The following is a 12,474-nucleotide window of genomic DNA, read 5'->3' on the forward strand; positions in this document are numbered from 1 at the left end:
AAGCATGACTTCTTGTTTTCTCCCCAACTTTCCAAAATTTAGAGTCTTCTTTTTCTTCCTTGATATTAAAAATTATTTAAAAAGTAAAAGAATCTCTATCTTGCCCTATAGTCATGATACACCTGTAGTTGGCTCATTGAAAGGAGCACTGAATCTGGAATCAGGAAGGCCTGAGTTCCAGTTCAGCCTTACTTACTAGCTGTGAGACCCTGGTTAAGTTACATAACTCTGTCTGCCTCAGGTTCCTCATTTGTAAAATGTGAATAAAAGCAGCACCTACCCTCCCAGGGTTATTGCGAGGATCAAATGAAATATTTGTAAAGAACTTTGCAAACCTTAAAGCACTAATTAGTATTCTCATTATTTATCCAGCATTCAATTGTTTGGCAATATCCCCTATAGCAAACAGAGCTGAAAGACAGGAAAGTAAACAAAGAATAGTCCTAACAGATGAAGCAAAATCTACAACCCTAAAGCTAATTTGTGTAACTCAATGTCACCTCAAGCTCTTTCTTCAGGTCCTAGTTAGTCTTGTTTGGATATAATTCTAATATCCTGGACAGGGGAGAGATAATGGAGGATCTGGTTTCTCCGTCCACAGACCACGAGAAATAACAAATTAGAAGAAGGGAGAGCTACAGGTAGAAACGGTGACAGCAGTAACAGCTTAAAGCCTTACACTAGGGTTAAGACAGAAAAATTATATAACGTGCATTCAAAAAGCATAGTTTTCTAAAGTTTTTTAGAGTGTAAAGGGCAAAACCCCGCTAGGCGCTCCTCCAGCCCTAGTTAAACAGGCCTTGTTGAGATCACTGTATTACAAGGCAGGATAATAACAGGATTACTCATAATGACATTAGGCATGATATTGATAATGATGACCCTAGATTATCAGAGAAGATTAATCACAGAAGGTTTAATTATTTTCCACTTTATTCCTCAGTTCTCTGGGGTTCACTGAATTCTCAAAGTTTTTTTTCTTTTTTCAGGTCTCCCAGCTTACTACATATAGCAAGTGTTTGGGAACCAACTTGGAAACGCCCATTGTCCTTTATTGAGCGTGACGTTTGTCTGTACCAACATCGTTTAGACAATAAGCTTTTGAGAGTAGAATGTAGATTTTGTGAAAGAAAAGACTGTCTCACTTTTATCTTGTATCCTCAGAACCTAGCACAGTGTCTCACACATAGTAAGCACTTAACTGATAATTGCTGATTTATTGACTGCTATATAAAGTCATAATTTAACATGTCAAATGTTTCCATGTTGAATAACTAGAGAACTTCTGATCCTGATGCTTAAACATTTTCCTCTCGTACCTAATAGAAATGTATAAGATATCCATTTATTTTTGACAAATGAATTTGGATTATGGTAATTTGGTGTTATAACTGAATTGTTTTGCAGAATTTTATTTTAATTGTGTAGTTTCTATTAAAACAATTGAAAATAGCATGTATGTAGTATGCCAACAAAGTTCTTATGACTACAGCTCTGGTCCCCCTTTTGGTAAATGTCCTGTAAATCTGATTTATTTCTAACCTTATCTACCATCACTGCACTGAAAACCTAGCCAGAAACAAAGTTCCATGTGGGTTAGCCAAGTTCCTCTCTATGTTTTATATGAAAATTCTAAGTCTGGCCTATCCTGACTTCCTGAAGCCAGGTAGTAAACATTGCCACATCTCTAGATTTCCTTCCTGAGTGTTTGCAGTGGTAAAAAAAAGCCTCTATAACAGAGTGCATATGCAACAGTGTGTGTGTAAATAGTTACAGTGATCACCATATTTCTACCCAATCATATCACAACCAGGAGCACAAAATATATTTTATATTTGTATTTATATTTTGTGTTTACATACTCAGCACAGTATCTGGCATATAATAGAGGCTGAAACATTTGTTTGTTGATTTACTGATTGAAAATACATTTCCTCCAGTGGGACCTGACTACCTATAACTTACAGATCGGGGGAAAAAATATGATTGCTTACCCATCCTAACTCTTACTTGTGTTCTTCTCTCCCTCTTCTAACCTTTCTTTCCCTCCCTGGCCCAACTCCACATAGGGTTGTTGTTAAGGCAAAATTCACAGACAAATCTAAAGAATGTAAGCACTTGAGAAACAGGAACTATTCTGCATTTGTATTAGTGCCTAGCACAATGCCCATCACACTGCAGGTGCTTAATAAAGGACTGTTGGTTGAGTGGATGATTAATTAATTGATTTAGATTTGGAATGTATTGTGGGGATTAGTCTAACTCTCTCATTTTTTCAGATGAGGAAAAGAAGGGCCACAGAGATTGTGTGACATACTTAAGCTCATAAGGTTATGAAAACAAAAGTATTGTGTAAATACAAGTCATTCTTTTAAGCACTTCCAGCTGGGCTAGAAACAATATTCAGAAGCCTAGCTTTCTTTAAAAACAAAAATGTATGAGAGCAAAATTTTAGAACCAGGTCTAGGTGACTTACCAGAATCCTGAGTGTCATTTCTTGCTGTGGGCTGCAGAAGCTTGTGTACTATTTTTATTTCAGTTGGTGGGAGAAATGATGGCTTAAGCCTAATTTTAACCATTTTCTCCCCTGTGTGTTTGTTGGCTCTCCAAATGGCACTTGTATTCCATTCTGAATAGTATATATCTTCAACAAAGAGAGACATTCCAAAATAATGGTACCTACAGAAGAAAGAAAGGGGAAAGGTGAAGATGAGATGGTTGTTCCCTTCCATGCCTTCATTAATGTTTATTTCACTTCAAAATAGATTGAAATTTAATTACTAATGTTCCTATTTATTATTTTGAATTTTCTCTGTACAGGCATACATATAACACACTTATAAAATACATTAAGGGTTTTTAAAATGCTTTCCTGACAACAACTTTGTGAAATAAGTAATATAAGTATTTGTTGTCATTCAGTCATATTCGACTCTTCATTACCCCATTTGGGGTTTTCTTGGCAGAGATACTGGATTGGTTTGCCATTTTCTTCTCTAGCTCGTTTTATAGGTGAGGAAACTGAGGCAAAGAGGGTTAAGAGACTCACCCAGGGTCACATAGCTAGGAAGTGTCTGAGGCCAGATTTGAACTCAGGAAGATGTCTTCCTGACTCCAGGCCCTACACCCTATCCACTGCACCACCTAGCCGGCCCTAGCTTATTTGTTACATTGATGTGTATAGTTGTAGAGGGTAGGGTAGCTCATCTGCTACTGGAACATTTCTGGTCCCTTCCCTCCTCTGGAAGGTGAAAGTGAATCTTTCCCAGGCCTTGACCACCTCCTCCCTGGTGGAGTGGGAAGGGGGAAGCGACGTCAGAGTGTGATCTTTTCTTTCCTCTCTACCATCCTCCGCTCTGGAGATTTAATCAACCTTACCTTTTAAAGACACTTTTAGCCTAAAAGTAATATAATGGAAGCTAGATGAGGTCACTCAGCCTGAAGTCAGGAAGACTTGAGTGCAAATATGGCCTCAGACACCAGCTGGGTGACCCTGGGCAAGTCACTTACCCCTGTTTGCCTCAGTTTCCTCATCTGTAAAATGAACTGGAGAAGGAAATGGCAAACCACTCCAGTATTTTTACCAAGAAAACCCTAAATGGGATCATGAAGAATCAGACATGACTCAAATGACTGAACAGCACAAGATAATGTCCCTCTTCTCAGTAGAGACTAATTATACAATACAAGCCTTCATATCTGAACCCAGGTTTCATTATATAGGAAGCAAAATTAGTATAAAGGAAATAGTTAAAGGAAAGGAGAAGGGAGAAGAGTCCTACTTACTTGAGAGGCACGGGGAGAAGAAGTTGAGGAAAAAGAAGGCCTTTTAGAATTTTCCTCAGTACTTAAGGTTGTTGTGTTGTGTTGTGGTTGTATGTTCTTTTTGTCCTTCGTTCTCCAAGAGGACCATGACATCAGGAAGATGATGCCATGATTTGCAAATGAATTGGATTTAAGTGAGGGAGAGCTGTGCAAAGTCACCAGCCTCACTACCTCCTCGGGAGCCATCTGGGTCCAGTGGCCAGATGGACAATCCCCAGCTCTCATCTAAATTCTTTCCCCAACTTGCTGCTGGGACCCAAGAGTCCACCTCAATCTCTGCCTTCTCTGCAGCAATTCAGTCTTTCCTCTCTGACCATTCCCCCGGGCCACTGCTTCTCTGCCACTCAGCTCATTGAGTGCTGGACAAGCCGCGTCCCTGGACAAGCCGCATCCCCCACTGCCGCTGCTCATTCCTTCTTCTCAGCTTGCTGTCACTTACCTGTCACTGTCTTTTTCAAAACTCCCAGGCACAAAGATCATCCTAGTCCAGATTGCTCTCAGGGATGAGAGAGAACGTTTGTCCCTCTGAACTAAAAATCCCAGAATGCCAAGCAATTCTCATACCTCTATTACATTCAGATGCAACAAAAGGGGCTGCACAAAGCCAAAAAACGAGTACATGCTAAAGCTATGTCTGGAGCTCAAGTCCTCTGATGGCACGATCAGAGTCTACATCTTATTTCACTCAGTACTCGGGGTCTGACCAATCCAGTGTTCAAGATCTGATGTCCTCATTATCTGCCACTCATCAAAAAGCTGTGTTGAGTGGAGAGGAATGCATTACAATGTAAGAAATTATACAATGTAAGAAAAAAGGGATATAGGTGAATTCCCAGCTTTGATAACTATTCACTCTAATCTCCTACCTCCTACCATAGCATGTACCATTCGAAAGACAGTGGAGAGGGTGCAGGACTTAGTAGTCAGAAAGGTGTGAGTTCTAATCCTGCCTCAGATACTGACCTAGTAAAGTCCCTTAACCTCTTGGCTTCTGTTTCCTCAACTGTAAAATGGGAACAGTGATAGTACCTACTTCATAGGATCGCTGGGAGGATTAAATGAGTTAATATTTGTAAAGCACTATTAGCCACTATTATCATTTGTTCACAAAATATTGAAAATATTTTGCTAAAGCAAATGCCCATCATTTGAGAAATAGCTAAACAAGCTGGAATCCGTGAATGTGATGAACATAGTTGTGCTGTAAGAAAAGATGACTATGAAGACTACAGAGAGGCACTGTGAAAAAAATTGTGAATTTCTACACAATGAAATAAGGAGAACCAGGAAAACAATAATACACTGAGTAGATGGAAACAATTTTAAAAATCAAAACTAAATTCTGTGTAATTATAATTTTGTCCTGAAAAAAAAAAAGAGATTTGAGAATGTATCTCCCTTTCTTTTCTGCAGAGGTAGGAGCCTGACAGCTGATGTGTTGATCAGTTTTGGTGAGCTATTTTTTTCCTCTTCTTTTATTCTCTCTCACATAGAATGGTCCTCTGGGCTAGAGAGGTCAGGAGGATATATTGAGAAATGAAGGTGAGATTAAAAACAAAAGATGTCAATAAAATTACTTTTTTGTTCCATAAAGCAGATAAAGACAGAGTAATTCTAATACCTACCAAAGTAGCAAATGCAGAAGCAACCAGTCTTTTTATTTGCAGGGGCAGGGCGGCTAATTTATTTTTAGTTTTCAACATTCACTTTCATAAGATCTTGAGTTTTAAATTTTCTCCCCTTCCCCAAGATAGCATGCAATCTGATATAGACTCTACATATACGTTCATATTAAACATATTTTCACACTAGTCATACAACTGGTCTTTTTGATAGGACTTGGTAATATTCTAATCCCTTTAAATCAAAACTTACCATGTAAAATTATTCAAGAAGTGAACAGAGCCCCCATCATAATTACATGAGCCAACTCGAAGGTCATTCTCTTCACTGCCGTACTGAATCCAAAAGAGTCTCTGGCCAATGATGTCCAGTGAGATCATTTTAATTGTTTGTAATCTCTGCGTTAGAATCTTCACGTCTGTCCCATTTAGATTTGCTCTGTTTACAATGCCAGTAATATTATCTGATACCCAAAACATAAACCTGAATAGGAAACAAAAGAAAACAGAGAGTTTGGAGAGTTATCCTAGACAATTTCAGGGATTGCCAACCTTTAGGCTGTGCCTATACACAAAAAGTGTAACCACTTCTGGCAAAAATTCAGTTAATAACATGTCAGTTCAACTAAAATGGTCAAACCAGTCTGTCTTCTTCATAAAGATGTCTATGTGTGCAATCTCTACCCTCTGAAGGCAACTGAAAGTCCAACTCCTAACATTCTTTCCTCAGTACCTAACAGTCGCTCCTTAAACTCCTTACGATAAACTGTTTCTTTCCTTACTTTTCTGAAAATAAACTCTTTTTTTAGAATATGGAATGCTCAAGCTTAAAGGGACTTTGGGGTCCCTTGGGATCCATCCCAAGCCCCTCATCTTATAGATCAGTTAGGTTGGTCATTGTTCTCAAAGAGGATCAAAATGACATCACTACGTCAGGGTCAAGGTATGGTTTGTCTGACTGTGGTTGATCAGATCAATATGGGCTTGGAAAGCTCTATTTTCACAGGTCAGGCACAAATAGTCCATATGAACATTTGGAGTGGCAATGTCTCTAAATGTGTACATCCCACATATCTTTTGAGCTATTATCATTCTGTTTTGCTCATAGAGCACAGAGAGGTTAACCATGTAAAACAAACCTCATCATCATCTCCCAAGGCACCAGGATCCTTCCAGTTACTCAAGGACATAATCTCTGTCATCTTTAGCTCTTCCCCTCATCCTCATCCTACATGTCCAACTAGTCAACATACTTTCTACCTTCATTGCATCTCACCCCTTCTCTGAACCTTTTCATTCTGTTAACCATGCTCGGATCCTCGTCACTTCTCAGACCTAGCAGATTATTCTTCCTGCCTTGCATCTATTCTTCTCCAACAAATACCTGAATATTCAACTACTGAACTACTATGATCAAGTCACTTTTAAAATGCCACTTCAGTGGCATTCCATTTTTTATGGGATAAAATATAAATGTTTGATCTTATGATTCAAGACTATATACCATCTCATTCTAACTTTGTCTATCACTTACTTCATTTTTTTATTTTTTCAACACCTACTTTAGAGGCATGATACTTTAGAGGACAGTCAACACAGTACTGTGGAAAGCATGCTAGATTCAAGTCCTCTCATTCATTCTTATTCTTCTATACAACATGAGTAATGTGAAAATATGTTTAATAGGAATGTATATGTAGAGCCTATATCAGATTGTCTACCATCTTGGGGAGCAGGGAGGGGAGGGAGGGAGAGAAAATTTAGAACACAAAATCTTATGGAAGCGAATGCTGAAAACTAAAAATAAATAAATTAACTAAAAAAAGTATACCAGATTCAGAGTCAGAATACCTGGATTCAAAACCCAGTTCTGCTATAGAAAGGAGCCTATATGACCTTGGGCAAGTCACTTAATTTTTTCAGACCTCGATTTCCTCATCAGAAAAATGAGGGCATTGAACTAGATAGAGCATGAGGCTCCTTCCAAATCTAAAGCTATAATCTTATGGTCCTACCTTTCCAGTTCTGTATCTCTTGCTCCTACTCTTTCTTGTATTTAATGAACATTCTAACCAAAGGAAAGTATTGTCCATTCCCCTGTTTTGTCCTGCACTCTCCCTTCCTGTGTCTCTTCTCATGTTCTCCCCTATGCCTTGAATAGACTCCCCTTTCTCTCCTGCTCCATCTTTTAACATCTTTCTCTTTCCTTACCAGAAAACTCAGGTGCAACCTTCTTTGTGAAGTGAAAGTGATTCTCCCCTTTCAAAAATTTATCATAGTCCTTTGACCAGATCATCTCAAAATCATACTTACCTCATTCTCTCTGATATCATCAGATATTTTATTGTTTATATATGTGTCTTTTTCCTTATTAGGGTCCTTGAGAGCAAGGTCAATCACTTTAATTAACGATAATAATTTAAATTTCTATTTTAATCTACATTTCTACATAATCTACATTTCTTATTTTAAGATTTACTAATGTTAAGGTGGGATTGAAACCACTGTACCCCATTTCATCTCTGATACCTTAACTAAGTGAAAATGTCTCAATATATCAGAAGACTGAGAAAGAAGACTAAGTACAAAAAGTTTTAGGAAGAAGAAATTTTTTTTTTAATTTTTAAAAACCATTGGATAAAATGAAATGACACCAGACAGGAAGTCTGTCTAATGGGATGGGAAACTTGATCTGTGTCTCCAAGGATCAGCTATAAATTATCAAGTGAACTGAAAAAGGAAGGCTTTGTTAGATGACGTGGCTTTCATTCCTGAGAAGAAACCACTTGCGATAGCAGGTAGGGGAGAGGCCTGGGCTTTAGCTTTGGCTAGATCTCTTCGCTCCACAACACTCCCTTGACCAGAGAAGAACCTTCCAGCTTTGAAGGTTCAGAGTATATTGGACTTCTAATCTTCCCATTGGTGTCCTAAATGGTGTCCATAAATCAGCTCATTCCACACTCTGTATCATCCAGGAGCCAAGGATAGACTAGATTCACAGCTCTACAAGAAGCCTAGGAAAGAAAGTATACCCATGCCTGGGTCTTTTTTTATGAAAATATATAATTGCTATGCAAGTAAGTTCAATAGGGGCAGCTAGGTGGCACAGTGGATAGAGCACTGGCCCTGGAGTCAGAAGGACCTAAGTTAAAATCTGACCTCAGACACTTGATACTAGTTGTGTGACTCTGGGCAAGACACTTAGCCCCAACTGTCTCACAAAGAAAAAAACAAACAAAAAACCCAAGTAAGTTCAAGAGCATATACTTTTCAATCACACCATCAAGAAGCCACCTTAACACTTTTCTAGCAAACTAATACAACTCTCCCTACATTGTTCTATTAAAAATGAATGATGCCAGGGAACTTTCCCTCACATTTTAAAGACTATAATTATATCAGAAAACAGCAGGAGTTTTACCTTTTTACCGGATCAAGAACAATATTTTTAGGATAATTTAATTCTTTCAAGAGGACACGAGAATTGTTTCCTTTCATATCTGTAGCTTCAATTGTTCCTTTCCATTGATTGGACCAAACCATTTCTTCATGTATCCAATCTATTGCCATTCCTGAAACCCCCTTCTCCACACGGCACAGAATCTGTGGAATTAAAAACTTTAATTGAGCTATTAACCTTTCTTTATGACCAACAAGTTACTTCTTTTAAAATATCTGTCATTTTAAGCATCTGTCACCATTTACTATTCTATTCTTTAACTTCCTATTATAATTAAACTGCTTTGAATAAAATGAATAATCCCTGAGTTGCTATTATTATTTTTGTCTTTTCAAAATTACCATCCAGAGTGAATCTCCAAAATGATACTTCTGAATTTACATGTGCCTATTTCTTGGCCCACTATTTACTATCATAGCTCTGAACTATAAAGGTTCTCAAAATATGCACACCATTAGAATCGAGTATTGAATGGGTCTTTAGCAATAATTTCAACTGTTTCAAAAGTGAAATCTATATCCTTTGATAACAAAGTTTATTCAGGTCCATCACAGTAATACTTTTAAAATTTATTTTAAGATTTCAACCAAACCCAGCCATGCACAACATTTTGTCAGAATATAACAAGATCCCATAGAGTTCATGTGTCAGACTGGGAAGTAAATGGACCTTATACTTTATTTCATTCTTGTCATGAAGTGTTTTACAATCATTATCCACCCCAATACTCCAAAAGGGACAAAGTCAAGGAAAATTTTATGGACTCTGCACCCTTTCTTCCAATTATTTTCCAAACTGTGATGTAGTCGTCTTTAGAGAGACAGAGTTATGGTCTTGAAGCCAAATGATCGAGGTTCAAGTTCTGGCTCTTCTACCTACTAGCTATGAGAGAGTGTTTGACTTCTCAGACCTTCAATTTCTTCTTCAGGAAAAATAAACTGCTCTCTAAGGAAGATAGGAAAATAGATGCTCTCAAAGAGAATTCTCTTCTAACTTCTAGAATTCCTATCACCAAAAAATTCATCCTCTTTCAACCAACTTGGTCATGAACCTCACCCAACTTGGCTAAGTTTATACTCAAACAGTGGACCAACAGCTCATCACTGGGCCCATAATCAAAGCCTTTCTATCTTTGTAGGACCTGCCCAGAACTTGCCATACCCACTTCACAGGATGGTTGCAAGTTCTGCGCACTACAAAGCACTATGGGAATATAGGGACTCATCATATGTTCTTATTCTAAGGATGATCCCTGAATTTGCCCAGCATCAAGATGACCAAGTCAGAAAATCTCATTTTGGGAAAGAATCAGGTAAACATTGTTCATCTGAATGAACTGGTCTTTTTACCAAGCTGATCAGTCAGTACAGACAAAATGGTCATTCCCGTGATCCCAAACAGAACAGACTAACACAAATCTATCATGCATACAAGAAAAAACTCAGCTGGAACTCCCCAAATTAGGATCAATGTTACTCTAGCACTGACACAATATTGGCCACTTCCTGCAAAGCATCATAGAACCTCAGACTCTATTGACTTCATATCCCTGCCCTACATCCCACAATGCTATGATGGCGGGTACTTTACCTCTTTCTTTGTACCATTCAGGAATACTCTTTGCAGGAGTCCTCTTTCTAAGTCCACCCAATAGACCTTCTTCTTTCTATAATGAAAATCCATCAATATCGATATGCCAGCATTAGCCACCACCTGTTCATGGTTAGTTCCCTCCAGGTCAATCCTAAAGATAGCATTTCCATGGCTGAAAATTAAGAAGGGTGCAGGACCTGAGGGGGAAGGGAAAAATCAAACCATGCATTCATGTCACGTTTTAAAGATTATTCAGCTAAATTATTTGAAAATTACACTAGAGGTAGAATTATTTGTTTGCAATTCATCATTCTGATCACCAAAATTCTAATTATCTTTATGTTTCCATCAGGAAAATAGATACAAGATTACAGTAGTTGGGTCATGGTTTTTAAAAAACATACAGATAATCTTCATTAATTAATCATGGAAAATAAATGTCGCCAAATTAATTTGTGTTAGTGAGGAAAATGAACTGCATAAAAAGTAAGGTAGTTTCCCTATACCAGTGAGGCTTTAATGTATGAGTAGAAAATCTGTTGTAATCTCTATAGCATGAAAAATTTATGTGTACATCAGTTTAAGGGCCAATGTTTTAATTATATGTTAAATATAATGATACAACTGTTAATGTTAATATATTTGAAACTGCCTCTTCCTCCCTACCTCTCCCTCACTTCATCTCTTGATTGGTAAGTAGGAGACAGAGAAGCAAATGGAGAGAAGAGAAGAGAGAAGAGGTAGGTAAACTTGAGGCCTTAGTCCTGGGATATCTCAGAAGCAACTGACTAAGCCCAACCCTGGTTTACCCCCATCTCTTCTGTCCTTCTGGAGACCTTAAATGTATCCCTTCTTGTCAGAGAAAAGGTATCTACTCATCTGCTGTTGGTCTTGGGGTGGCCAGACTTCCACTGTGACCATTGCTTTTCTGATATTCCATAGTCAAAGAAAGAATGGGTTAAGACTATATGGAACTTTCGTTGCCGAGATTTAAAGTAATTAGCTCCCCTTCCAGATTTTCAGGGCACAAGAGCAGACCTTTAGAAATTTTGTATAGGAGGAAACTCTCCATTTGCCCTCCTCATTGTAGGAGAAGCTGAATTCTCAAATCCATGCAACAAGGGCTTCCCTAGAAAGCACTCACTTCTCCAGACTAAGATCTGCACATTACCACAAGCTTCTTGAGGGCAGAAATAATATGTACTATGCTCTCCTAAGTGACTAAAATAATGTTATATACCTTCTGGGCACTCAATAAGTGGCAGTACAGCATAATGGATAGAGAGTTGGCATGGAAGGCAAAACCTTCATTCTGGCCATGGGACCCTGGGCAGAGTAGTCAGTCAATCACCTAACATTTATTATGCACCTGCTTAATAAATAATAATAATAAATATAAATAATAAAGGGAAGGGAAGGGAAGGGAATGAGGAACAGAGAGAAGGAGGGACAGAGGAAAAAGGGAAGAAAAGGGGGAAAAGTGGAAGCTTCTGAAAATGCAGCATTTGAGGACAAAAGCAAAAAAGTATATTCCTTTCAAGTGAGAGATATAATGCAAAAAAGCCCAGTGGCTCTATAGAATACTTCCATATCATAAAGATATAATAGGCGCTCTGGTGCCCTTGCCAGAGGATTTTCATTCCTTAAGACTGGAATGATCTTGAATGATTTCTCTAGTTTTACAAAATGAAGCAGATATGGTTCAGTTCTTCATTCTTATCCCCTTTTGGGAACTACTGTACTTAGAAATGTGCAGACCTATTTCTCTAGGAATCACAGTTAGGTCTTTAGTTCAAGTGTATATGTCAATGATGTAGGATAGGACTAACTGAAAGAGGGAGTGAGGGAGGAAGGAGAGAGAGAGAGAGAGACAGACAGAGAGAGAGACAGAGAGGGAGAGACAGAGAGGGAGAGAGAGAGACAGAGACAGAGAGAGACAGAGTCAGAGACAGACAGAGAGAAGGGAAAGGCAAT

The 12,474-nt window shown here is 38.2% G+C and overlaps 1 protein-coding gene across 1 annotated transcript in view; it reads right to left on the minus strand.

The window, feature by feature from the left end:
- The window catches only part of EGF (epidermal growth factor), a 139,922-nt gene that overhangs the window by 97,561 nt on the left and 29,887 nt on the right, over positions 1-12,474 (minus strand). The window contains exons 2-5 of the mRNA XM_036764438.1: positions 10,498-10,697; positions 8,869-9,050; positions 5,701-5,931; positions 2,477-2,679 (exon numbers count right to left, since the gene is read on the minus strand). Coding sequence (XP_036620333.1) covers positions 2,477-2,679; positions 5,701-5,931; positions 8,869-9,050; positions 10,498-10,697 — 816 coding nt within the window. The remainder of the gene's footprint in view (positions 1-2,476; positions 2,680-5,700; positions 5,932-8,868; positions 9,051-10,497; positions 10,698-12,474) is intronic.

This window comes from Trichosurus vulpecula, chromosome 6 (genome assembly GCF_011100635.1).
Source record: "Trichosurus vulpecula isolate mTriVul1 chromosome 6, mTriVul1.pri, whole genome shotgun sequence".
Classification (NCBI taxonomy): Eukaryota; Metazoa; Chordata; class Mammalia; order Diprotodontia; family Phalangeridae; genus Trichosurus; species Trichosurus vulpecula.